The sequence below is a fragment of the Ceratotherium simum genome, chromosome 25 (assembly GCF_057802395.1).
Source record: "Ceratotherium simum simum isolate JZ-2026a chromosome 25, ASM5780239v1, whole genome shotgun sequence".
NCBI classification, from domain to species: Eukaryota; Metazoa; Chordata; class Mammalia; order Perissodactyla; family Rhinocerotidae; genus Ceratotherium; species Ceratotherium simum.
In genome coordinates, this window is record NC_141924.1 from 17,571,482 (window position 1) to 17,598,217 (window position 26,736).

At 42.8% G+C, this 26,736-nt stretch overlaps 1 protein-coding gene and 1 long non-coding RNA gene across 4 annotated transcripts in view; one reads left to right on the forward strand and one right to left on the reverse strand.

The window, feature by feature from the left end:
• The window catches only part of LOC147913739 (uncharacterized), a 103,541-nt gene that overhangs the window by 13,769 nt on the left and 63,036 nt on the right, over nucleotides 1–26,736 (forward strand). The window lies entirely within an intron of this gene.
• The window catches only part of RFX4 (regulatory factor X4), a 139,754-nt gene that overhangs the window by 1,841 nt on the left and 111,177 nt on the right, over nucleotides 1–26,736 (reverse strand). For 2 of the 3 annotated variants that reach the window (XM_087448997.1, XM_004418063.3), the window contains 4 exons: nucleotides 21,904–22,023; nucleotides 21,414–21,575; nucleotides 8,952–9,111; nucleotides 7,072–7,210 (listed from right to left, as the gene is read on the reverse strand). In XM_087448997.1, coding sequence (XP_087305123.1) covers nucleotides 7,072–7,210; nucleotides 8,952–9,111; nucleotides 21,414–21,575; nucleotides 21,904–22,023 — 581 coding nt within the window. Of the gene's footprint in view, nucleotides 1–7,071; nucleotides 7,211–8,951; nucleotides 9,112–21,413; nucleotides 21,600–21,903; nucleotides 22,024–26,736 lie in introns of all 3 variants that reach the window. The other variant, XM_087448996.1, reaches the window with a different exon arrangement.

Below are 26,736 nucleotides of genomic sequence, written 5' to 3' on the forward strand. Positions count from 1 at the left end.
GCACTCAAAGGAGAAGGCACCAAGGGCTGTTGCCAAGGAGACTATAGAGAGCATACCAAAGCTTTCATAATCCCAAATCAGATCAGAAACACTTAAGTATACCCATGTACCCATTATGGGAATCTCCAGGATGCTGTTTGTATGGCAGCCATGGTGGACCCCCAGCAGTGGGATCCCAGCCTAGGACCCACTCTAAATCCCAAAGAGACCACAGTAAGATTGGGCCCTGCCCAAGAAAACAATATCCCAGGTATGAAACAGGTAATATTGAGAAATATTATTACAAAATAGTCCTTAATTTTTTCCAAAAAGTTGTGTCCCCCTCCTAATATTCTCTCAAGTAAGCTCCCCGAATGCAAGTAAGCTCCCCAAATGCAAGACGCTTTACCTCATGGTGCTCTCCCTGGCACAGAGGCCTCCTCTCTGGTTCTATGGCATGCCAAGCTGGTTCCCATCTCAGGGAATTTTGTCCAACCTGTTTCCTTCTGTCTAGAACACTTCTTTACCACCCCTACCCCCAAGCTCCTTGCATGCCTGCCTGTTTATCATTCTTTAGATCTCAGCTCAGAGAGTTACCTCCTCAGAGAGACTTTTCTGGCCATCTTATCTCAAGAAACTATATGCTCCACCCTCTGCCTCTCAGGTCAGGATCTTACCATCCTGCTTGGTAGCTGTCTCTTTCCACTGGCTTATATTCATAAGCTCCTGGAAGGACTCTGTCATGTTCACCACCATAATCTCAACATCTGGAATGATGCCTTACACCTAACAGGTGCTAAGTAACTATTTGGTGAATGAACACTAGGATGTTACCACTAGAAAGAACCTTAGAGATCATATAATCCAACCCCGTGTTGTAAAGATGAGAAAACTAGGACGCATGAGGAGAAGCGTCCTGCCCAAAGTCAGATTGAAAGCTTGTGTAATAGCTGGCATAAAATCCCAGTCCTGGGGTAGCGCTTTTTCCCCACGTCAATCTGACTGGCCCAAACGAGGCACCTACCACAACTGAATTACACAGGAGAGGAAAACACTCCTTTTTTGGAATGTAGCCTATTAAACTTTAATCTCTCTGTCACTCTTCCTTTAAGCTCCCTCTTCTCCTACAGACCACAGGGTCTTGCAATTCTGACCAGGCCTCAACTTGCTGGTTCTGTCAGAGTCTTCACTTGCCTTGGCTTGTGTAGGTAAAATGTCACAGTGTGGACTTGGAGCCTCCTTCCCACAGAACCCAAGAGAGTGTGGCTTTTGTGCCTAATCAAGGACCCTAGATGCAGCTGTGCCCAGGGGTTGTGTCATAGACTCAAAAGAGTAATTGCCTGGAAATGAGACGGGCTCAAAATATCTCCAAAGTGACAATAAAATTCTGTTACCACAGAATCCGGCATGGAAAATTCTGTCCCGTTAGGTCAGCTAATTGCAAATGAGTCAGTGACTCGTTTTCCCCGTGGTGAAGAGGCCATTGAAAGATGAGAGGCTGAAGTGCCCACTGCCTCAGCCTGGTGATTAACGCCACCAATGAAGCTTCTATTTAGTCTGGCGGGAGCAGCCGAGGCTGGCCCGTGGCACCCGCCTCACCTTTCACACTTTACATCCGGTTTCATGCAGGGTCCTTAAGCATGCTGGGCACAAACCCTGGGGTCCAGAGAGCTCTGCCCAGAATAAAGGCGCTTTTTGTTGAAGGCCCATAACAGGAAGTTACCATTTTCAATAGCGTCAAATCACACGCTATTGCTACTGGTGTTAAAATGGAGATGTCACCGATTCCCACCCTTTGAGAGAGGTGTGCGAGGGGTGCTTGTGGGCACATGTGTGTGTGTGTGTGTATGCATAAGTAGTCAGAGATTCCATCAAATGGGCATGGTGTAAGTCTGTCTCAGCTGTGATTGACTCTGGGCCTCTTTGGAGCCATATTAGGAAGTTCTATTTTGAGAAACAACTCCCCACACCAAGGGCTGACTTTCCTGCACATGGAGAGGGAAGAATGAGCCCTTTATCCCTGACCCTCACCAAATGGGCTGCTACTTGAGCAAGGGGTGAAAGGTGGCCCAGTCAGGAGCACAAACTGTTTTCCTATGAAAGGCGGCTCTCACAGCACCCAAGTGCTGCCAGGCGGCCCGCCCCCAGGCAGGCTTCCTCTTACCCTCTTCTGGAAGAGGATGTCGCTCCCCAAAATCTTTGCCAGACAGTCCACATCTGCTGAGCTTTTAGGGTCAGAATTGAGTTAATACCTGTGCAACAGAACTCCCACATACTAAGTTTTCAAAATGTGTTAGCTAATATTAATATTCTTCTTCTTCCAGTCATGGGATCGTGGTCCATTAATGATAGGAAGAGCCTTAGTGACTGACTGTTTGGTCCTACCTCTCATTTTAAAGATGAGGGAGTTGAGGTCAAGAGAGGGGAAATGATCTGTTTGAGGTCACACAGCAACTTAGTACCAGAGTAAGGATCCATTCATTCATTCATTTTCTTGACAAGTATTTGCTGAGTACCCACTAAGGGCCAAGTCTATTCTGGGTCCTGGGAATATAATGGCCAAAAAAAGGACCTGGTCCCTGCCTTCATAGAGCTAATATAGTAAAGGAGACAGATATTAATTCTGTAGTTACACAAAATATAATAACTGTGGTGTTACAAAGGTGTGTATATAATAATAATATACACAAATAATGTTAACGATGAGCCAGGCCCTGTTCTAACCTTTATTAACTCACTTAACCCTCACAGCAACCCTAGGAAATCGGTACTATAATTATCCCCATTTTTCAGTTGAGGAAATTGAGACACAGAGTTAATCAGAGGCAGAGTTGGGATTTGAACCTAGGAAGCCTACCTCTGCAGTCAGAGATCTTATACTGCTACGGTTAACTGATTTTTATTCCCTTTGGCCCAGGATGCTATCCCAAAGTGGAGCACCCTAAGCAAACTTTGTAGCAGTCACTGGGCCTCTGAGATGGAGGACCCATGGGCCCTGGGCTGGGCTGGGCTGGGCTGCTGGAGATTCTGTGAGAGCCGTGTGCTTGGCTGGCAAGGCTGGGCCTTGGCCATACAAATGAAAAATAAAGAACGGCTTTCTAGTCCACTCCACGTGTATTTCTTGCCATATAGCTTCTGGTTGATCACATGGCTTTTGAGCTCAAGGGCCTAATTCACATTCATGGCTGCTGACAGGGTAGAAGTTCCACAAACGTGTGTTGAATGAGGCTCAAAAATATTCTGTAGCTGTGTATTTGGTCTGGTTTGTTTTCTCTTTTTGGTCGGGCATGAGAATGGGGAACCTGGGAAGAGATAGCTGACACCATCCCTTGTTCACTTACTTTGATGTGAACAAGTGCAGCATATTTGCCAGAACGGTGTTTTTCTGAAATAATTCAAACCTTACAATGTGAAACCCCATTCATCTGGACTCACTAATTCAGAAATCATGAGAATTCAAGCAGGGCTAAGGGATTACCTTTGTATTATCCAGGAAGAAAGCATGTGTTGTGCAAATAAGTAGTATAAACAAGGGCACACACATACTCTATTTCAGAAAACAAATGACTTCAAATTATTTTGAGCATATAAATGCTGGGATGCATGCGATTACTGCACCTCACAGATGTGTTGTATCAGTTCTTTAGGGCAAACCTGGCAGGCATTCATTTGCAGAAGTTAGTTTCAGTTACTCTTGTGCTGATGACCAACTGCATTGTTTAACCATGTTCTACAACTGTGATTTTTCTTCAATTCAGACTGATCTTTTCCCCAGTGAGTCTGATGTAATGAAGTGTGATATTCAGTACTCAGGATTGGAACAGCTTGAACTCTGCTCTGGAAAGCTAAAACTAATTAGCCCTGCAGTGGATTTTCCCCTATATGCTCAACCTTAAATTGAAATACCAGGAAAGGAAAGAAATCAAGTATCTTGGGTGTGTGATTCTTCCCTTTGGTAACTTGAAACTTGCTGAGAGTAGTTGCAGTAACCTCTTGAATTTACCTCCCACCCTCCCAAACACACACCGAGTAGCTGTCAGTGCCAGGGCTTGGGGTTGGGAGTTGGCGAATTTGCATTTGAGTCTGCTTTGTCACTTACTGGATGCATGACCTGGGGCAAATGACCTGAAGCCGGTTCCTCATCTTTAATAACTGGAGAAAAATGCCTTCTTCCCAAGGTTGTTATGAGAATTAAGTGATTCTGTGTATTTGAAAATGCCTAAAACAGTGCTTGATGCATAAATGCTAATAAAAAACATAAGCAAAGGATTCTTTGTCTTTGACAGTAGCTTCCCCAGGAGAAGCACTGGCCTCACCAGTCAACCTGGGGAGAGATGTGATACAATTAACTTCTCCCCACCGCACTGTACAAATGGAGACTAAGGCATAACCATAAAGTGCAGAGTGTGAGTGTGTGGTGGGGCTCAGGGGGTGTCAAAGGACCTTGTCTAAGAGCCACAGGGCATGGTGTGAAGAGGCTGCCGAGGACCCTATCACCTCTCACACCTGCTCTGGATTCAGAGGGCTCCTCTGTAGGCTTTCATTTAGTGCTCAGCCTTTCGATTAAGACTAGCTATTAAATGATAGTGCTCCAGTGGGGGACTCTTGTTTCCAGAGCAGATGCTGCAGACCTAACTTTGATCACCAGGGACCACATGGGCCTTTAGGAGATGTTGGCTTCTTTTTATGGTAATGGCTTTAAAAATATCACCCCAGAAAGACCAGCTCCAGAAATATCATAAGGAGGGGTGAGGGAGTGAGGAAAGATAATGTTGGGAGCTGTGGCCCAGGATTTTAGCTTGATCTCACCACTGTTGCTTAGACTAGCGTCTCCTACTGGCGCGTAAGCTCTCCAAGAGCAGGCACCTTCTGTCCCATTCTCCACTGTATTCTCAGAGGCTAGAGCAGTGCTTGCCACATAGTAGGCACCCAACAATCATTTGAGGAATGAATGAAGGAAGGAGCTGCCTAGACTGTGTTAAGTGTGACCCAGTCTATGGCAGCAGCTCTAAGTCATTTAGTGGATCATAGTGAGGAGCACAGACTCTGCTCCCAAGAGAAGCAGTACCTCAGGAGCTGGCATCTCTGTGTGACGCAGTTGGAGACCTATAATGAATGCCCCAGGTGATGATTTAGTGGAATCAACTTCTTGGCTTATCTGGGGATTATACCAGGGCTCCCCTTGGTACTGCAGATGGAAATCAAAACAGACGCCTGTTTGCCCCGAGTGCCCATGTATTGTGGATACATTCTCCTCCATGCCCTCCCTCAGAGGCAAGTCTGTGTGCTGACAGCTGATGTAACTGCGGCCTCCACCCTAGCTCAAGTCCTGCCATCTCTATTCTAGACTCCTGCAAGTGCTTCATAGCAGAGCTCCCTGCCTCTGGTTCATCCTAGGAGTGCTGCGAGAGCTCTCTTTCTTAAGCATAGCTCTCATCTTGCCACACCCTGGCTCACAAACCTACTGTGGCTCCCATACCTGGAGAAGGGAGTCAGCGTCCTCAGGACACCACACTTATGCTGACCCCACCTCCTGTTTACTCATCTGTTCAATACACTCTTAGTGAATGCTGACATATGAGAGGTGACAAAGGGTGGTGTTTGAGAGCTGGACAGCCGGGGTCACACTGCCTGGGTTCAAATCCTCAGGCAAGTTACTCTCACTTCCTTTTCTGCAAGGGTTACCATGAGGCTGTGTAAAGTGCTCAGCACAGTGCCTGCCACATGAGTAGTGTTCAGTAAAAGTTAGCTCTTCTTTTGATAAGTGCCATGTCCTGTGACCTGAGGATACTAAACTTAATTTTGGCCTTCAAGGAGCTTTGAGGTCCCCTGTGGGAGTCAGGAAAGTCAGTGATGATAACAAGGTATGAGCAGGGTTACCAATAGGGGACAGCCCAGGGTGCTATGTGAGTACAGAGGAGTGGCACCTAATAAGGTCCTGGAGGAAGGAAGGGGGTAGTATCAGGAAATGCCACAAAGACAGTGAGATGCTTATCTTGAACAATAAGCAGAAGAGGTTGGCGAAGAGAATCCCAGCCTGAGGGAACAATCTCCGCAAAGACATGGGGTTGGCACACGGGTTGGCATGGCTGGAGCAAAGATGGGGGCCGGGAGTAGGCCAGAAAGGCAGGCGAAGGCCAGATGGTAATGAGTCTTGAGAGACATGCTAAGGAATTGAACTTGACTCTGAAAGCGATGACATGTGAAAGAGGGAGAGTGTTATGGCCAGTTGGGTTTTTTCCAAAAGATTCCTCCAGCTGCAGTGTAGGGGATGGACCAGAGATGGGGCAAGTTTAGCAACACGGAGACCGATGGGAAGGCTTTTGTCATCATCTAGGTTAGATAAAGACCTGAGCTAAGGCAAGGACAGTAGGGGTCAGAACATTGAGGATCCAGAATTGAATGGAATTGATGACCAGTTGTTTTGGGGCCAGTGCACAGGAAAGTATCTAAGACAAATAGAGTGCCCAACAGTGGTATTACAGGTGCAAGCACAATTTCCATTTACCACGGGCCACAGAGGGTTGATTTGGTTTGTTAGACAGTGAAGAGCCAAAGGAGATATGTGGCCTGAGAACAATCTGATAAAGGGTCCATTTCAGGAAGATTCTTCTGGTAAGGTTATGTATGTGGGCTGGACTGAAAGGGAGGAGACATGGGAGACCGAGAGACCAGGTGGACTGATGCAGAGATAACAGTACTGACAAGACTCCATGAGGGTTTGCACCGGGAGGAGGGTGATGGGAAAGGAGACAGAAGGCCCAATCTGAGGATAGCTGCCCGAGAAAGGGCAACAGATATCGCAGCTGATTGGATCCTGGGATTAGAGAGGTCAAAGAGAGGATGGAACTAAAGACAGCTGGTCAGCACCCACGTGTGTGAGAGAAAGTGGAGCATGAACGCTGGTTGAGCACTCACTGTCACCAGCCACCAGAGGGGAGAAATGGCACTGAGGAAAAGACCGTCCTTTCCCTGGTGACACACAGGCTGCATACACAGTATACAGAAGGTGCTTACTAATTGTGTTAAATTGACTAGACATGGCACCAAGCATACCAAGGCCTGGGCAAGCAAGCAGGACCACCAACTCACCTGTGCAGAGCTCCTGTGGTAAGGGGAATAGTGGAGTGGTCCAGAGATGGCTGTGTCGTGAGGGAGGGCCGGGTACTGGCTCTGCATCGGGGGAGGATGCTGGTTGCCATAGCTCCCATAGTTATAGCTTCCTGTGTATCTAAAACACATTAAGCACAGTGAATATTGTGAGTAATAGCGGGGAAAACAAATCAGTTTGACACCTTTAAAAATCAACCTCATCTGTTTTTTTTCTTTTTATTCTTCTTTTCTTTCTTTTTTTCCATTTTTCTTCTTTTTGATTCTTACCATCTCCACTCTGTGGCTCTGTTGTGGTAAGTTTAAATTCCCAGGTTGATTTTCCTTCTCCCCTTAGCACACCTCCCTTACTACCCAGTGAGTGCTCAGGGACTGAAAGCCAGTCCTGAGCAAAACATAATTAGTGATGGAAACCTCTACTCCTGCTGTGTTAAAAAGCCCCATATTGTAGCCTGAAGTCAAATAGGAAAAAAAGAAGAAACTACTTTGGGATGTATGTTTGTGTATTGTTCAGGCCTCTGTTTCCCCATGATGGGGAAAGATGTGGTATGTTTCTGTGAGCTCTCTCCTGGGGGGAAACACCATGGCATGGTCAACCAGGCGTCAAAGACCCAGGTTCTAAGCCTGGCTGCACCACTTTCTAGCTGTGGGACCTTGGGCTACCCGCAACCTTGTTTCTCTCATCTGTAAAAGTGCTGCACATGGTTATTCTAAGGGTCAGATATGTGAGGATACTCTATAAAATAGAAAGTTCTATGAAGACATAGGATGTTACTATCACTGTTCTTAATAACATCTTTACAGCGAAGCTGCTGACATATGACCATGTGGGTGTCTATTCTGCCATTCCTGCAGAATCAAAAAGCTCTCTGGAACAATTTTCAAAGTCTGTTCTAAATGTGTGGAAAAATACTCTGGGAGGCCCCCTGAGGAAACAATGGCTGCCCTATTGACTGGCCGGGAGCACCTGAACCTATGAAAATAACTCAAAGTACACCAATAGCTGGGCCTGCACCCACCCTCGGAGTCGCCACCTTGCTGCATTATGCTGGGCCACTGTGTGAAAGGGACTTGGACGTCCTCCTCCTCCTCCATGGCTGGTCTGTTGGAACCTGGCTCGGAGGCTGACTGCACCCATACAGCAGTCTCACCTTCTTGAGAGTACAGACCAGTTTTCACATCATCAGTGTTTTTCAGATCACTGCACTTTAAATGTTATTAGATTAGTGTCTTTTGATAAAGACAAAGCATAATGGCAAAAAGCTACTGTGATTCAGGTAACACTTTTAAATGGATTAGTAGTTTATTCATCACAGCAACATCACTATATAGATTTGAAAACATATAGGCAAAACGAATGATTTCTTTATTCAAGGTCCAAAGCACCACTGGAACCCACAGGGATTCCCTGAACCCCATGAATAACTGCTGCCCTCCAGGGACCTCCAGCCCTCAGGTGGGGAAGCCCTCCTCTAATTGAGTCATAAAAGACTCGGACCTACCAAGAGGCTTTATAAGGTGACAGAGTGCACAAAGAGCCACCTAGGGGCACTGCTGAACGGGAGTGTTCAGCTGAGGCTGTAAAGGAGTGAAGGGGGAGGAACACAGGCTTTGGAGGCAGACAGATGCTCAGTCTGGGCCCCACGTTTACCAGCTGTATGACCTTAGGGGGTCACTAGCACCTACCTCACCTGGTAGTTGTGGGGACCTGAGACAATTATGCTCGGTGCGGTGCTGAGCACAATGTGAGGACTCAACAAAGGGTGGCACTCTTCCTGTTCTTTGAGAAAACAACTGCTAAGTAACCCTGCTGTTTTAAATCAAATTTAAAAGGAAGGCAACATCCCAGGAAAGTCACCTACCCGTGCTCCTCTCTGTGGGGATAAACTGGTATCCTGTGTGTGACGGAGGAAGAAGGCACATGAGTACTCCTCATACAGGGCAGCTGTTGGGAGTTGTCAGCTGGGGACCCCGCCGTTGTCACCGTGTATGTAAGAGACCATGTATATGACTGCATCGCTCCTGCAGAGACAAATTAAGATGCATCAGTCACTAACACAGTTCTTGCACCCCCCATTTCTTCCTTAGAGCACTTTAGTGGCTTCCCATTGCTCTCAAGCTGAAAGCCAAAATATTTACAAAGCATGTGTCTCTGTCCCTGCCGACTTCACCAGAAGCAGCCTCTACCCCCTGCCTTTTGTTCTATCTGATTTCAGTTTTTCCAGAGTACCATGATTCCTAGCACCACAGGGCCTTTGCACATGCTGTTTCTGCTGCCTGGAACCCTCACTCTTCCCTTAGTACCCATGCATTCTTCATCTCTCAATACAGAGAAGCTGTCTCCTAACCCCAGACTAAGTCAGATCCCATACTGCACTATAGTCCTTCATGGTGCCTACCACAATTTGTAATCTTACACCCATTAATGAATGTGATTTAATTAATGCCTGTCCTGTCCCCTCCCCTGCCACCAGACTATAAGCTCCATGAGGGTAGGGGCCTTGTCTGTTTTGCCCACTATTAGATCCTGGTGCTTAGCACAGAGCCTGGTAGCCAAAAGACTTTCAATAAAATTTTAAAAGGAAGAAAAGGGAAAGAAAAGATAGGAAGAAAGAGAAAGAGGGAGAGAAGGAGAGAGGACAAAAGAAAGCTTGGGGCAATGTAGCTCAGACAGGCCCAGCAAAATAGCTTCTCAACGCTCAACTCAACAGGTGTTAAGGATCCAACAAATTGCTTTAAGCAAACATAAGTAGATTATTGGGCTCTGCCTGCCCAGGTCTTTTTGAAGATTATTAGACGGTGACCTTAACGGTGACCTATTCTATACATATTGTTAATTCCATTAATTTACTTTTTAATTGGATACCTTGAAAGCGCTAGGGACTGGGAAAAGAAACTGACAAAATTTAAAACCTTCAAGATGCTTAAGAATTTTATGAGATGGTTAGAATTTTTAAAAAATGGCAATTTAAGAAATCACTAATAGTGATAATAAACTCATCAACTTAATTTCTGATAAATTTTAGAATGCGGACATAGTGGAAATAATTAAACCTATTTTAGAAGGCAGAGGGAATAGGAGTCAACACCCCATTGTAGGCACATGGAAAACTGAAGAATTGGTTAAGGGAGGCCATTTTTAAGGCGAAGTAAAAGAGAAAACTTGGTCCTCCAATCCTGTATTTTCTGCAGCAGACCATTTTTATTTTAAAATTCCACTGGGAAGATAAAGGGAAGGTTTTCATTAAAAAAATTCAGTCCATCCCATCCCAAGGACTTTGCGAATGGTGCACGAGTAGCTGTATTGACATGAAGTGGCGGGAGGAAGGGAAGAGTTGGTGGATCAGCACTGTGCCAGTGATGACACAGACTCAGTGAGGAATACCCTTAAAGGAATGTGACAGTGGAATCCTATTTTAAATACCTTTGTCTATTATTAAAAGGACTCTGTATTGAACCCTTTTGTAAACTGGAGAATCTTTTGGAATGCAAATAATGTCTTTCATTTTTTATGAAGTGACAGAGATTCATCCCAAGAGCATGAAAGGAGACACTATGTATTGAGCATCTAATATAGGCCAGGCACTGTGCTAAGTGCTTTACAGATACTCTTAAAAGAAAGATTATCCCCCCCAAAAAATATATGTATATCAGCCAAGTATAGGTAGGAAAAAAAAAAAAAGGAAGAAAGATTATCCCCCAGTTCATAGATGAGGAAACCAAGAGTTAAATCTAAAAGAATTTAAGGGAGCGGTTAGGAATACAGAAGATTCAAGAAAATAATATGAAAGTGGGAGTGAAAGAAGAAATTAAAACAAATTTGGAGTAAAACGTGCAATCAGGGATGAGGCGAATACTCTGAAGGTACAAATTCTTCCTATAGGTGGGCTTTAAACTTAGCTTAGAATTTTCCAGGAGCCAATGCTAAAGGGAAACCTGACAAGTTAGAAGCCATAAGATAGTAAACAAATTGCTCAGGAGTATACTGTCCTTGGAATTAAGATCAAACAGGAATTTCTTTCAGATGCCCTCATAAAGAGGCAACTGTGAACTGTTCAGCAGTGTCCTCAACAACACCCTTACCGTGGCCTCCAGGTCTGGATTCTTAGGACTGTTCCTTATGTCACACTAATTGCAGGCTAGTGGCGTCACATAAAAGTCCAGTTCAGGGAAATTTAGAATGTTAAGTAACTTGCCCAGGGTCCCAAATTGAGTGGGTGGCCCAGTGGGGCTCTGAACTCTAGTCTGCCACATGCCGTCCACTCTCTCTACCATAATATCTCTTTTCTCTGGGTCCTAGTTCTGCCATATCCTGGCTGTAAGATCTTGGGCAAGCCTCTTAAACTTTTTGAGCCTTTCTTTCATCATCTGTAAAATAAGGATAATAATGTCTATCTTGCAGGACTATTGTAAGGATTAACTGAGATAATATATGTCAAAGAGCCTGGCATGTGGTAGACTTTTAATAATATTCAAGGACTCTTCATTCTGAATTCATGTATTCCTAAAGTAGAAATTTCAGAAGAAAATTCAGACTTTCTTAAAGTAGAAATTTCTATATTTCCGATTTCAGATTCCAAGGAAGACAAGTTTCTTGGGTCAGATTTTGTCACCAGGAATGAAACGTTTGAATAGCAACAGTAATTGAACTAATTACAGCAAACTACTACACATGTTTTTCTGTATAATCACAAGTGTCCTTATCCATCAGTATGGCTTAAAAGTACCCCTTCCTGGTTTGCACGTCTACACCTTGTTTTTCCCCCAAAAGATAATGATTTTAGCAGGCTGTGTGTAGGCATCATTGATAATAACTGCAAGGAGACTGGAAGGAAATACCCCAAAATGATCATGTTCCAGATGATTGGATTATGTGTGATTGCCCTCCTCTATATTTTGAACTTCATATGAAATTATATTACTGTTATAATTTTTAAAAATACCCTTTTTATTAAAACGAGTTATCTCTGGGCGGTGGGATTGAAATTTTTTCTTCATTTTGCTTATCTGTATTTTTCTATAATGAATGTGGATTGCCTCTGTGAAAAGAAAAACACTATTAAAATATATTAAACAAATTTTACAATTGGAAATGGAATTGGAGGGAGGTAGGAAGTTTGGGAGAACAATGAACCAGCCACGGCAAGCAAGTAATTAACCCTTGAAGCCCCTGGGACATCAGGAGAACACAGTGAGGTCAGTGGGTATTTAAAAGGGGCAGCTAAGGAAGCCAAAGGTTTTCTTTTTTTTTCCCCCCAAGCCGTAGGAAGACACAGTGATAATAGCTATCACCTGAGAGAATGCAGCAAAAGTTACTTTTGTGTGAGCTCCTAGAGCACCGCAACTGTTCCTTATTCATCTCTGTATCCCCAACAGAGGGTCTGCCAAATAGTAGGTGTTCAGTAAATTTTTGTTCCATTGAATTTGTTGTTGAAGGAGTAAATGCTGCTAGAAATAGACGTTATCAAACAAAAAGCTAGTGGAACTCTTGGAAAAATGGGCTCCTGTGGTCTGGGAAACAAAACCCCTAAATGGCCATGTGCCAGCAATCTAACAGATCCACTCAGGCAGGCTTAAGCAGATTAACACCTACTGGCTTGGGTGAGAAACGCTTTCTGCCTGGGGAGCAGAAAAGAACACCCCTTGCATTCCCTTTTCTACCAGTAGGACCTCCAGTGAGAATTGCTGCCGCTTCTTTTTTTAAGGAAACTAATAAAAGAAAATCTGTGCAGTTAACAGTTTGTGCTTAATTTTTAAGACAGCTCTAATGCTTTTTATTTGTTGGTAAAACAATAACAAACTTTCCCTATTTGTCTAATTCCCTTATCTTTCTCTTATTCTCCCATCCCCATTCCCCTATCCATCATTAAAAGTCAGAGGATAGGGGTGAAAGCCCCTGATCTTTGAGAATCCTATAAAGATCCTACAGGATTTGAGACTCCTATAAAGATCCTACAGGATTTGAGAATCCTATAAAGATAAGTTATTGTCCACATTATAGTACTGAAACTGCTAAAAAGGAACATTTTCTTTCTTTCCCATCCCCAACAAAACATTCTTCTTCCCCCAATTTTTTTTTTTTTTCTTGAAAGGTGTTTTAAACACAGGACAGGGAAGGTGCTTGGAATATTATAGGCAATCAATAATGATTTGTTAAATAAATGAATGAATGAATGAATGATCTTCTAACATAACCCAGACCTCATGCTAGTTTTTTTTATACATTGACTCATTGAATCTTCACCACAACCTTTAGAGGTAGGTAGTATTAACTCCTTTTTCAGGTGAGAAAATTGAGGCCCAAGACTTGGTCAGGTAAGTGGCAGGAGTTCAGATTTGAACCCACATCTGCCCACCTCCAAAGCCTTTCCACAGCAATTGCTCCTTACACTTGAATGTGCATTTGAATCACAGGAGATCTTGTTAAAATGCAGATTTTGATTCAGTAGGTTGGGAGTTGAGTCAGGGATTCTGCATTTATAACAAGCTTCTAAATGATGACAATGCTGTTGGTCCATGGACCACACTTTGAATAGCAAGGCTCTATGACACATTGCCTCCTGTCATGCATCCTGCATGTTGAGGGCCATTAAAAATCAGTAGTTGTGAGATTCTGGTACAGACTTGTGAACATTTAGACCGCTTCCTAGTCTACCTGGCCATACCTTCCCTTCAGATCTTGGACTAAATTGTTTGAACCCCTTCCTCACTAGGATTCTATGAACCATAACAGATGTTGCTCAGGTTTTGAGGTTAAGTCCTTGTTAGTACCTTCCTGAGAAATAAGCTCCTTTAAGTATGTCTAGATTCTAGAGCTGCCCTGACCTATCCAATAGCCAGTATAAATTTGAATTAATTAAAATTAAATACAATTAGGGGCCGGCCCTGTGGCTTGGTGGTTAAGTGTGCGCGCTGCAATGCTGGTGGCCCGGGTTCGGATCCCGGGTGCGCATCGAGGCACCACTTCTCCGTTCATCCTGGGGCCGAGTCCCACATGCAGCAACTAGAAGGATGTGCAGCTACGACATGCAACTATCCACTGGGGCTTTGAGGGGGAAAAATAAAATAAATAATAAAAAAAAAAAATCTTTAAAATTAAATACAATTAAAAATTCAATTCCTTAGTTGTACCAGCCACATTTCAAGTGCTCAGTAGCCACAAGTGGCTATTTCTACTGTTTTGGACAGCTCAGATTAAAACCAAAAACAAAAAATGTTTCCATCATTACAGAAAGTTCTACTTGAACAGCGTTGGCTTGACAGTTTGATACTAAACAAACATTTCCCGTAACCTTCAAGACCGAGACAGGGAAAGATTTCATATATATATACTCCATTGGCTATCATCGATCCTCAAGGTAGTTGTGCTTCAGGAGATGCTCGAAGTTGAAAACCTCATCTGTTTGAGTTACACTTTACCAATAGTTCCATGGCCAAAATCTGATTGACAAAACTGACCAGGGGCAGCAAATGAATCAGTTCCCAGAGAGAGATGTTGATCCATGATCTGGCCCCTGCCTACTTCTGCAACTTCCTCTCCTGCCTCTCTCCCCCTCATTTATACACACCAGGCACTCCTCACTCTGCCAGGCTCTTTTCTGCTTCAGGCCTGTGCACATGCTGTTCCCCACTACCTAAAATGTTCTTTTCGTCTTCCCAACCTTTATGTGGCTGGCTCCTTGTGGCACTTCAGGTCACAGATAAACCTCACCTCCTCAGAGAGGCCTTCTCTGACCACCATCTAAGGTGGGTCCCCATTTTATACTATTTCATAGAATACTGTTATTTTCATTCATAGCACTTACGATGATTATTTGCAGTTAGATATTCACCAGGTGGTTTACTTCTTTATTGACTCCCTTACCCACCAGAAGGTAAGTACCATGCGGGTAGCGACTATGTGTTTTTTTCACTTTTGTACCCCCAGAACATGGCACAGATTAGACATGGAATACATATTTTTTGAATGAATGAATGAACAAATGAAGGAATGAGCAAATCCAAAGGTCCCAACACCAAGCCAAGACCTTGATGGTATGAAGTCAAGACCAGATTAAACAATTTCTTTTCAATCCCAGTTTATATCTCCTAATTCCACTCCTTTGAAGAAAAGGAAGCAGCAGGGATGGAAGAGGAGGAATTCTCTGGCAGTGACAACTCCGAGATTCTGTCCCTGAGTCATCGCAGGCTCTGTGGAACGGCCTGAGCGTCCACCATATCCCACTCACTTTAGCTGCCCTCAGAATAACTGAGCTTTTGTTATTTGGAAAGGCTAGGGGCCGGTTATCTTTGTTACATCCTCCACTGATGTCGAGAAAACGCAGCTGGGCAGGCCAGATGTTCTACAGTTGGGGCCATTTATGAGGAATTTGCCTTTATTTCTCTAGGCATCCTAGCATCTCAATGATTTAATTTGCTGGTTTTGTGTTGCAGGGAACCCATGGTGGGAAGCTGAAAACATGAGTTTAATAGTTAACTTTTATTGTCATTGCTGAAGGAGGGCATACTTAAAATGACATCATAAATGAGGTCTTAGAACCCTTCCGTGGCCTGACCCGGACAGAGTGGGAACTTAACGTTTTGCTTTAAATGACATTAAAGAATTGCAACCCACTGTCATGTTAAGTGGGCTGCTCAGTTGGGCACCACCTGCCATGCTTCTGAGGAGGAAAAGAGCTAGTTTTCCTTAAGGAAAGTTAAGGTTTCTGAACTTTGCTGGGCCATGAGGGAGGTGGCAAGCCCACAAAGTTAGAAAAAAATGGATAAACGGGCTAGATTTTACCTTGTGGAAATCTGTTGAGATGGAATCCTTTAACTAGTCTCTTCTCATGGCGTTACCATAGTCTTTAACAAACCCAATGAGAATTGGCCATGCATCAGGTTCAATTTTGGCTGCCTGATATTCCTTTCCTTCCACTTTCTTTCCCCCCCTTTTTAAAAACAATGAATAAATACAGTCTTAAGAAAACACATTTAGAAATACATATAGGTATGGACATAGAACTAAATATAGCTATAGATAAGAAGAGTGGCTGTTTTCCTAGTGAGTCATAATTCATTGTCTACACTACTTTGTATTTACTAGTCCTTGTTTCAAAGGATGCCAAAAGGTTAATTTTCTCTCTGTGCTCACCAAGCAGACATAATACTGTTCTCTTTTTCACAGGTGAAAAATGAGGAAGTGTCCACCAAAAGTGAGACACTGATATGTGGATGAGTTGCAGATACCTGATTGGCCTTAACTCTCACTAAGTCGAACTTGATAATACGTACATCAGCTGAGCAGTGATATTCAGAGTATGCTAGAAACCCAACAAAATAACTAGATCACATAAAATTTTATTTAAGGTGTTAATAAACTAGTTTAGCCAAGAGTTGTTTTGTTTCATTTAATTTTCCCCCATTTCTTTATTTCTTGCTTCCTGGTTTGGGTCCTTTTTAAAAAATTGGTTTTGCTTTTTTTTTTGGTGAGGAAGATTAGCCCTGAGCTAACATCTGTGCCCATCTTCCTCTACTTTATATGTGGGATGCCTGCCACAGCACGGCTTGACAAGTGGTGTGTAGGTCCGCACCCGGGATCCGAACCTGTGAACCCTGGGCCACCGAAGCAGAGCACAGGAACTTATCCATTATGCCACTGGGCTGGCTCCTGCTTTTTGTTTTTTTAATTGTTAACCACTTCAGATACTTTTTGGAAACTAATGGTATATAAATCAAGCAATAATTTTAAGCTAGAAATAAAAATTAACTGGGCATGAAAACCATATGCTGAGTTAACTTTTTAAAAAAAGAAACATGGCAAATGCATTTTATAAGATTTACAGTAATTGCTTTCCAATTTACAATATTGTTCAATGAAAAATTGTACAAATCCCAAATTTAAGCAGCCTACCTTAATAGATTTCCTAATATTTAGGTGTATATCATAGATAAATAATTTGTGCTTTATAACCTAATGTCTATAAGCCCATACATGTTGTTAGGAAATTATGTTTATGTTTCCTCCAAGACTGTGACCCACAATACATGCCAAGATCCAGTCTAATTTAGCAACGGAGCATTTCAAAAGTGGTACTTAAGAAAAATATTACACATAGTTTTATATAGGATGACATTTTTAATGCCCTCTGGAGATATCTTAGAACAAAGCTGGAATGTGCCAAAATCTTCAAAGGTTACAATCATCTGAAGAGAACCTGTTTCACATTTGTATTTCTATGAGGCTACTTTTATGACTTTTGAACACATTACACAGAAATCTCTGAACACATTTATGATATTCCTGTGGCTTTGACTATCACACCTGCCATACCTTGAGGCCTCCAAATTCCTACGAAGAAAGCCAAGCAGACTCACTAGCTGGATGAAAGTTAGGGAGAGATCCTAGAAATCTTTCCTCCACGCTCCTCCTGTCGCCTTATTTCCTTAGTCTCCTTGTTTGATATGTGCTACACTACAAGAACGGTTCCACTCAAATTGTTTCTGCTTCATAATGCAGAACTGTTTTATTTGCATAATTTCCCTGTTTATTTTAGAAGTAAGGATGTTACCACTAACTGACTTCCGTGTGTGTCTCCCGGGGCAGTGGTGGGGGTATGCGGGCAGGATCATTCAGGTACGTGGCTCCTGGCTGCTCTTACTGCCCTCGTTCCTTCCTGAGTGAAGCAGGAGGCTCGGGATGGCTGCCCCGTAATTCTAGTCTTGAAAGGACCACTGAGCAGCTGAAGAGCTGTGAACAGTGCTCAAAAGTTCTCTTCCCTTTTTGTTTTCAGTGAATAAAGTTGTTCTTTTCTCTAAAACTCCCCTTCCCAAGCCTTCTAAGCAGGAACTACAAGGACCCACTACAGAGAGAAAATGGGAGGGAGAGAGGAGGGAGTCATGGTCTTCCTCCTCAAAGTAGAAAACAAAACATGATTTGAGGTGCATCTGTGTAAACAAACAAATAGGGTGATGCTCAAATCTAAATTTCCACAGAAGAGGAGGACTCTCTCTAGCTGTGTACCCGAGGCGAAATCAAAGTTTCATCTAATGCCAGTTACTGACAACCCTCCTTCTCAGTATTCTGAAGAATCCAGTCTCCCTGACAAAGGGCCACTGAGTTTGTTGACAAGTTTCCACCCCTGGCAAAGTACAAAAGAGGGCAGGCACCTTAGAGGCTCTTAAGCATCTGCTGATTCCTTCTCTGAGTAGCTCTAGTTCTGGAGAGACAGGAAACTTACGGAAGGAATTAATAAAAAGACTCCTGGGATATGTACTTTCAGTTCCCTGAAAATGACATGCTCTCTCATGCCTCCAGGCCTTTGTACTACTTACTTCCTCTGCCTGGAATACATTTTCTCTCATTATTCAGCCTTCCCAGACCCTCCAAATATAGGTTAGAGGCCCCCTTTTGTGCTCCCCTAACATCCTGGCCCTTCTCCCAACCTAGCACTCATCACATTATCCTGTGACTACTGCTTCCTATCAGAATCCTAACCTCTCAACAATAAACTCCAGGGGGGCAGGGACCATGATTCTCTTGTTATATCACCGGCTGTCTGAAGTGTTTAGCACATAGAAGCCTCTTGAGAAATATTTATTGGATAAATGGATAGATAAGTGGATGGATGTGTGAGTGAGTGAATGGATAAAAGACAACATCCTAAATAGGGCAATCTCATCCTATTTATTTGGTCTTCTAAAAAATGTAATTTAGTTCCCAGTCTATTCTGAAAACAGTACTAAGTAGAACTAGGATATAACTAAGCCATGCTATGAGAGTCTGGAGGATGACTCTAACCTGGAGGGTGAGGGAAATGTCAAAGATGACAAGTAGGATTTTTATCAGACAGAGGGTGGAAGGAGGATAGTCCTGGAGGTGGAACAGTGTGAGAAGCGATTTGGAGAATGACAGCACTTTAAGACTGTAGTGTGAGGCAGTGGATTCTCTGCCCCAGCACTTTGAGGAGGCACAAGCTTCAGGAAATTTAGTCCAGTGGGCAGTGTGAAAGTGGACAGACAAGGGTCTAGAGGCAGGTAACCAGCTTGAGAGTCACTGTACATGTCTGCGAGAGGTGGGGAAGGCCTGAGCCAGAAAGCAGTAGTGGGACGGGAAGGAATGGGTCAGCCAAGATTTGGATTAGAAGAGCTGGACTTGGGAGGTGTGGTGGAGAATGCCAGCTGTCTCCTCCAAATCTGTTCCCCCCTCCCTATCTGAGGACATGCTATCCTACATTTCCCAGCCTCTCTTTGCTGTTACATGAGGCCATGTGACTTAGTCCTCACTGATGGAATATAAGTGGAAGAGACATGTGCCATTTCAGGCCAGGGCTTTTAAGAGAGTAGGTTTTCCTCCTCCATCCCTACTTTCCATTTCTGTCAACTGGTTGCAGATCTGACAAAGCCCTAAGGCAGTGGTCCTCAAACAAGTGAGCATCAGAATCACCTGGAAGCTTGTTGAGCAAATTGCTGGGCTCACCCCTCGAGTTTCTGATTCAGTAGGTCTGCGATGGGACCTGATAATGAGCATTTCTAACAAGTTCCCAGGAGATGCTGATACTGCTGGTCCATGGACCACACTTAGAGAACTACTGCCCTTGGGTATGGTGGAGCCCAATATTGAAGGAACGTGTGTTTCCAAATTGTTGCATTAAAGAGAGTCTCCTCTCTGACCTAAACACCCTGCCAGGGCTGTTTGCAAGAATGAAATAGATTTCTATTGTGTTAACTCCATACATGTTGGGATCCATTTGTTACAGTGGCTTAGCCTATCCCTAACTAATATAGGAGTTGAGGGAGAGGAAAGATTTGAAGCCGACTCCTAGGTTTGGTGCTTGGGTAATGAGGAGAATAGTAGAGCAGGTTTGGATGGAAAGATTATGAATTAATTATCACAGCCCTCCACACCACAAAGACTGGTCTGTTCACCTGCCCCACCTGCTCCCAGGGCCCATCTAGCAGAAGATTGTCTCTGCCTTTGGTTCCTTGTGCCCACTCCTCTCCTGTGAGCTGAGTCCTTCTCATCTTTTAAGGCTGCCTTTGAGTCCTACTTCTCTCCTGCAGGCTTCCCTCCTGCCTGCCAGAGTCCAGGTGGGAAGGAAAGTGACTGCTTCTCCCTCTGCACTCCTGTAGCACTCTTGGCTGTAGTCCTCATTTTATAGGCATTAATAACAGTAACCCCTTCCATCTAGATAGCACTTCACTGTTAACAAAGCACTTTGGCCTTTCTTACGTCATCTGATCCCCACAGCAACCATGTGAGATAACCTGGAGGTATACACACACACACACACACACACACACAATTATTATATATTAGCTAATGCTTTTTGAATATTCTACATACAATATATCATTTCTACAAGTCTTGTGAGCAAGGACATTTGTTGAGTGACAGAGTGAATGAATTCATTTATGTCTGCTATTGACTATGGTACCCAGGACAAGGAATTTAACCTGTCTCACCCTTTTAGTTTTTCTCCATAAAACGGAACAATATCTACCTTGCAGTGTTGTTGTGAATATCAAGTGAGACAATTATGCGAAGGTCCTTTTTTATATCATAAAGTAACATTTCGACATTAGCATCTAGCTATTACTGTCCTTGTAACATCTCTTTTTTTTCCATTTACAAAATTTATCTTGGCATTCAAGATCCTCCAGGATGTGTCTCCAACTTACTTTCCCAACATTATAAGACTCCTTCATGGACCTCCTACATGTTAGCCAAAGTTTACCATTCCCTGAAAAGGCCCCATACTTCCCTACTGCTGTGCATGTGCTCACACTGTCCTCTGCCCAGAGGCCCTTCTGCTCTACCTTTGGCAGTTAAAATCAAGTTCCAGCTCAAATTTCCCTCTTTTGTAGGTCTTCCTTGATACCTCCAACCAGATGGACTCTCTCCTTCTTTGGGGACCCCATAGCATTAGTTTGTATCTCACTAATTGCCCCTGCCTTGATTGTGGGTCCCCTGGCTTAGCATTTGGCTTCCTGTCTGCCCCACTTTCCAGAGATGCCACTCAGTTTTTGGTTCACTGAGAGCCCCCTTTTCCGTTTTCAAGAATGGCCATGTATTAGTTTATCTTTTATATCATTTTAACCATTTCAGTGGCTTAGTTTCTTTGGGGTAGAGATTTTATCATGTACTTACTCTGCCAACTAGAAAACAGAAGCACAAGGAATGTGTGCAAACAAATAAAGGAATAACTGCAAGTCATCCATAAATCTAGGAAGATACTCAGGTTTTAGCATTGTTTTTTGGGGGTTGGGGAAAGAATGTTTTTCCAGAAAGCTCTTGCTTTAAACATCAACTCCCCTCTCAAAGCCTTTGAGGGTCCTTTCATTACCTGTAGTGCTGAGGCCAGCGTACTCAGGGGATGGGTTGCTGACAGGGGAGGAGGGAGGTGGCACTTCCACGGACGTGGCAGATTTTGCTGGAGAAAATGATGGCACTGGTGAAGGGGTTGGTGGGGTAGCCTCCGTCAAGATAATCTCTTCTCGGACTTCTGCTATGGGTAGAGAAAGGGTAAGTTCTTGGAGCCCAAGGTCAAGGCAAGTTGTCTTTAAGGGACTTTGAAAAATGAAATATTCTGTCTGTGTCATGTCACTCCTCTGCTTAAAACTCTTCGATGGTTTCCCATCACCATCATGGCATGCAAGGCAATTCCCATATACACACATGCCCACCCTAAAGAGGAAAAAGACGTTATTGGTTTCATATCACCTGCTCGCCATAACTAAATTCTTTGGGATACAGAGCTAAAGAAACAGAGCACAGAAGTAAGGATACAAATCAAATTGACAAGTAGGGCAATTCCCAGTGAAATGCTGGCTTACCAGTGCTTCCTTCTCCCTTCATGGCTCGCATGAGCTCATTGGCCCGCTCCTGACAGTGCAGGGATTCTAATAGGTAGAGCACATAGTCATCAAACATCAAATGAATTAGGTGAAAAGACCCTGGTGAGAGAAGATACAAACAGAAAAGTAAGTCGTGTCAGTTCACGTATGCCGCCTCCGCCTGGTCAACAGCATATGTTACACTGTGCTCTAATGCTCTGTTCAAGACTCTCATTCCCCACTCAATGATCTCCTCATGATCAGATGTCTTCTTTGCTGTATCCTCAGCCTAACCTAATGCTTAGCTTAAGGTAAGTGTCATGAACACTTCATGGCAAGTGAATCTTTTCCTTGCTCCATCTATTAATATGACATCACCAGAAATGGCACCCATTCAGCCATCTGTCCACATGCTTCTGAGCTCTCATGTACACACTAGCCTCATCCTCATCTGAGCACCCCTCGCTTTGTTCAGCATTTGTTGCCTTAGTGTCTTTCAGTTTTATCTCTTCCACAAGTGTATCTTATTTCTCTGATTGAACTTTAAAGATGTCCAGGGCAGAGACTTTGCCTTCCAGGTCGTTAGTATCTACCAATGGACCTGACATAATTCTAGAAGCAGAACTGAAGTTTTAAACTTGCAACTGAATTATTTCCTTAAATGTTTCTGAGACCTCTGTTTAGCACATGGTTCTTAGAAAAGGTAGTAAATTGAAAAAATTTGGTATTCTCAAGTAATACTCTTCATTTTTAATGTAGAGTAGATTATTTCATAAAAAGGGATGAACAGGTTTTTCCAATGTGCCAGTCTCTGTGCTCAAAGTCTTATATTCTCTAGTTTAATCTCTACAATCACCCTATAAATTAAATACTTTTATTCCTATTTTGCAAGTCAAATACTCGTGCAAGATGATACAATTAATAGGTAACACATTATTTCAAAACTATCTTTTCTTGCATGTCATGCTGCTATCATGCTGATACCATTCCATTTTAGTGGAATGATCCACATATGGAAGGGGCTTAATTCATGTCTGCTGTAATCAAGACTTCATGGATACCAGAGACAGAGAGAGGGGCCAAGCCTTCACCTCCAGTCCCATGTTTCCAATACCCAAGGGGACATCTCCATGTGGATATCCTGCTGTTACATGAAATGTCCAAAACTTCTCGCCCACCTATCTACAAGCTGACCTCCTCTTTCTATTTCCCTCTAATATGCTTTTTTAGAGGCCTTATGAGACTCTCTGGCATTATTTATCTTGTGATTCTATCATCATCACCACCACTACTATTATTATTTTTGTCATCATCATCGTCCATTTTCATCATCATCATCTTCACACCTTCCATTTAGTGAATGCTTACTGTGTGCCAAGAACTCTGCTAAGCACTTAACACAGGTCTCATGCTTAAAGAAACTATGAGATAGGTGGTATTATTCTCTGTTACAGATGAGGAAATGAGTCTCTCCATCAGAATTAAGTAGGGATTTGCCTCAGTTTGGTCTGGCTCCAAAATCTTTTCCCATTCCTCTACAAATCATCTAGTCCAGTCTCCTCATGGCACAGATGGGAAAATAAAGGACTTGGTCCCTAGAAGGGCCGTTTGAGTTGGGAGCTATGCCTTTTCAAGGCTCAGAAGTAAGGTGATAGGGGACAGTTGGGGGCTTTTGGACAACTCCTTCTTGGTGGAAGTTATTAGTTTTCTCCTTTTTAATTGCACCTGGCTTCTACACGCGTGCGCACACGCGCACACACACACACCCCCCTACCCACCCTTCATTTCAGATAGATTGATTCTTGTGGTCCAGAAAGGCTACAGGAAAAAATCCCTGCCTTAACTCTGAGGCCATCAGATGCCCAGTAGGTCATGCACAACTACTCCTATACCCCTTCTCTTTTTGGAGCCTGTCACAACCTCTGATCCTCACATCCACAGAGCTCAAGGCCGAGGTCCCCCATCCTGCCCTTTCTCTACATTCTTTCTCTCCCTAGGGTGCTGTGTCTGTTTTTCAACCCCATTTGGAATTCAGCAAGGTTCAGGTTTTGCTGAGTCACTATGAGATGTAGTCTCCAAAACTAAAATTTCAATCCATTTCCCCAAAATAGGTCCTGTGAACCCCTGAGGAGGTACAGCATTGTGGATAACTGCATGGATACTGGATCAAACTGCCTAGGTTGAGATCCAGCTCTGCCATTTAGTAACTGGGACCTTGGATGAGTTACTCCTTGTAAATGTTAAAAACAAAATCAGCCATTTAGTGAACCCTTGCTCTGCGGCAGCCACTATGTCAACCATTGTAGATTTATTATTGCATTTAATCCTCATTACAACCATTTGAGATGAGTTATCCTCTCCTTTTGCAAAGGAGGAAAATGAGGCTTACAGAGGTAAACTAACTGTCCAATGTCAGACAATTATTAGGTGGCACAACCAGGACTTGAACCCAAGACTGTCTGATTCTAAAGTTGTTCTTCAGTCGTGCAATATGGCTCTCTAAAAGGGGGATGGTAAAACCTATGTTACCAAAGTACCATAATGACAAAAAGTATGCACTAGATGCTTAATAAATAGTAACTATTGTTATTATCTCTAAGGTCCCTCTTGCTACTAATGTTCTAAGATCTTATGATGTGACTGTTTTGTTCATAGAGTCAAAGAAGTCAGAAGATAGCATCAAATACTTAAAAGGAAAGGGTCTCCAAAATGAAGAAATAGTTGCTCAGATGTTGCTCTAAGTCATCAAGGATAGAAAGAAAGAAAGTGAAACAATGAATTAGAATGGAAAACCCTAGACATTAAAAATGGATTTAGTAGTGGTAGCACGGGCAAGCACCTCAGAAATCATCTGTACAACCCCTCTCTTTTATAGACAAGGAAACAAAGATCTGATGAGGTGAAGACACTTGCCTAAGACCACACTGTTAGAAAACATCAGAGCTGGGCTTGGAGGCCAGCACTCCAGGGGAGGTGTTGACTTGGGGCTTCAAGCTCTCTTCGTGAATGGCTCTGATCAGTTACCCAATTGGTCTGATAATTTTCTATCATCTTTCAAACAAGAGTTTGTAGAGCTACTGCTACCTGCCTACAATTGTGCTAAATGCTCTGAGTACAAAAGAAACTTAAAGCTCAGTCACTGACTCCACAAAAGCTACAGTGTCCTTAGTCAGCAGAAATCAATCATTCAGATTATTGGGCAACAAATGATTCCATGCCAGGATGTCATGGCCACAAGAGCAGTGCAAATAGAAGAAGAGAGGAAAGTAAAAAAAGGAGATACAGAAAGACTGATGGGGTTGGGAGGGGAGGAGAGGGAAGGGGGAAGGGGGAAAGGAAGAGAGAGAAACATCCAAGACAGAGAAAGACAGGAGAGAAGCAATTATAGCTAATGTTCCCTGCTTTATTTCTCTCCTTAGCACTTAACACCATCTGCTATAATATATATTTAACTTATTTATTTTTATCACGTGGCTCCCTATACCAAACTGTAAGCTCCCTAAATGCAGGGACTTTTATCTGTTTTTTCCCACTGCTCTATACCCAGTGTCTAGAACAGTGCCAGGCACACAGTAGAGGCCCAATGAATATTTGTCAGATGAGTGAATCAAATGAGCACTGACCACTTACATATGCACTGTGCTAAACTCTTTCAACTTTCCAACAACACTGTGAAGAGGTATTATATTTATCTTCAATTAATATGTGGGGAAATGAAGGCTCAGAGAGTTTAAACAACTTGCCTAAAGTCCCAGAGCTAGTGAACATCAGAGCCTTTATGGAAAAAGGTATCAGGATAGAAACAAAGGAAATTGTTGTTGATGTTATATGGTAACACAGTTAACTGCATTTTATAGAATCAAAGCATTTCTTTTTTCTTATGAAAAATTTCAAACATATAGGAAAGTATATGAATGGACTCACCACCCAGCTTTATAATATTTTAACATTTTACTATATTTGAATCAGATTTTTTTTAATTGAAGATAAAGATGAAGACCCTGTGTTCTCTTTCTTAACCCCATTTCTCTGCTTCCTTGTGTTCATCCTCTGAGGTAATCACCGCCTTGAATTTGGTATTTATTGTTCACATGCATTTGTATACTCTTACTACATATATTTATGTATCCATAAATAACATATGGTATTGCTTTCTGTTTTCAAGCTTGATTTAAATGGATCATACTTCACAGAGCATTCTACAACTTGCTTTTGACAGTCTATACCCATTGATGCATGTAGCTCTAGTTTGATAGCCATTGTTTGAACATACCATGATTTATTTATCCATTCTCCTGTTGATGGAATTTAGGCTGTTTACCATTTTTCACTATTGGAAACGGGCTCTAATGAATATATTTTTTGTACCTGTTTTCTTGTGTCTAGGCCCAGAAGTGGAATCAGTGGGTCCAAGAGAACCTGCATATTCAGTCTTACAAGATAGTGCCAAATTGCTCACCAAAATTTTTTACATTCCTACTGGTAGTGCATGAAATATAATGTTTGCCAGTCTGCAGGGTGTGAAATGTTATCTTATATTGTCTTTATAATTTGCATTACTCTAATTACTAGAAAGGTGCACACCTTTTCATGTTATTATTGTCCATTTGAATTTCCTCTTCTGTGAATTGCCTATTCATATTCTTTACCCATTTTTCTATTGGGGTATTTGAATAATAATGAGGTATCTGAACTTATGTTGGGCTATTTAAAACATTTATTTAGAGGGATTTATTATGTATTCTGAATATTAATCCTTTGTTATATGCATTGCAAAATATTTTCCTCCTTTCTGTGGCTTTTATCTTTTAATTTTGTTTATGCTGTGCTTAG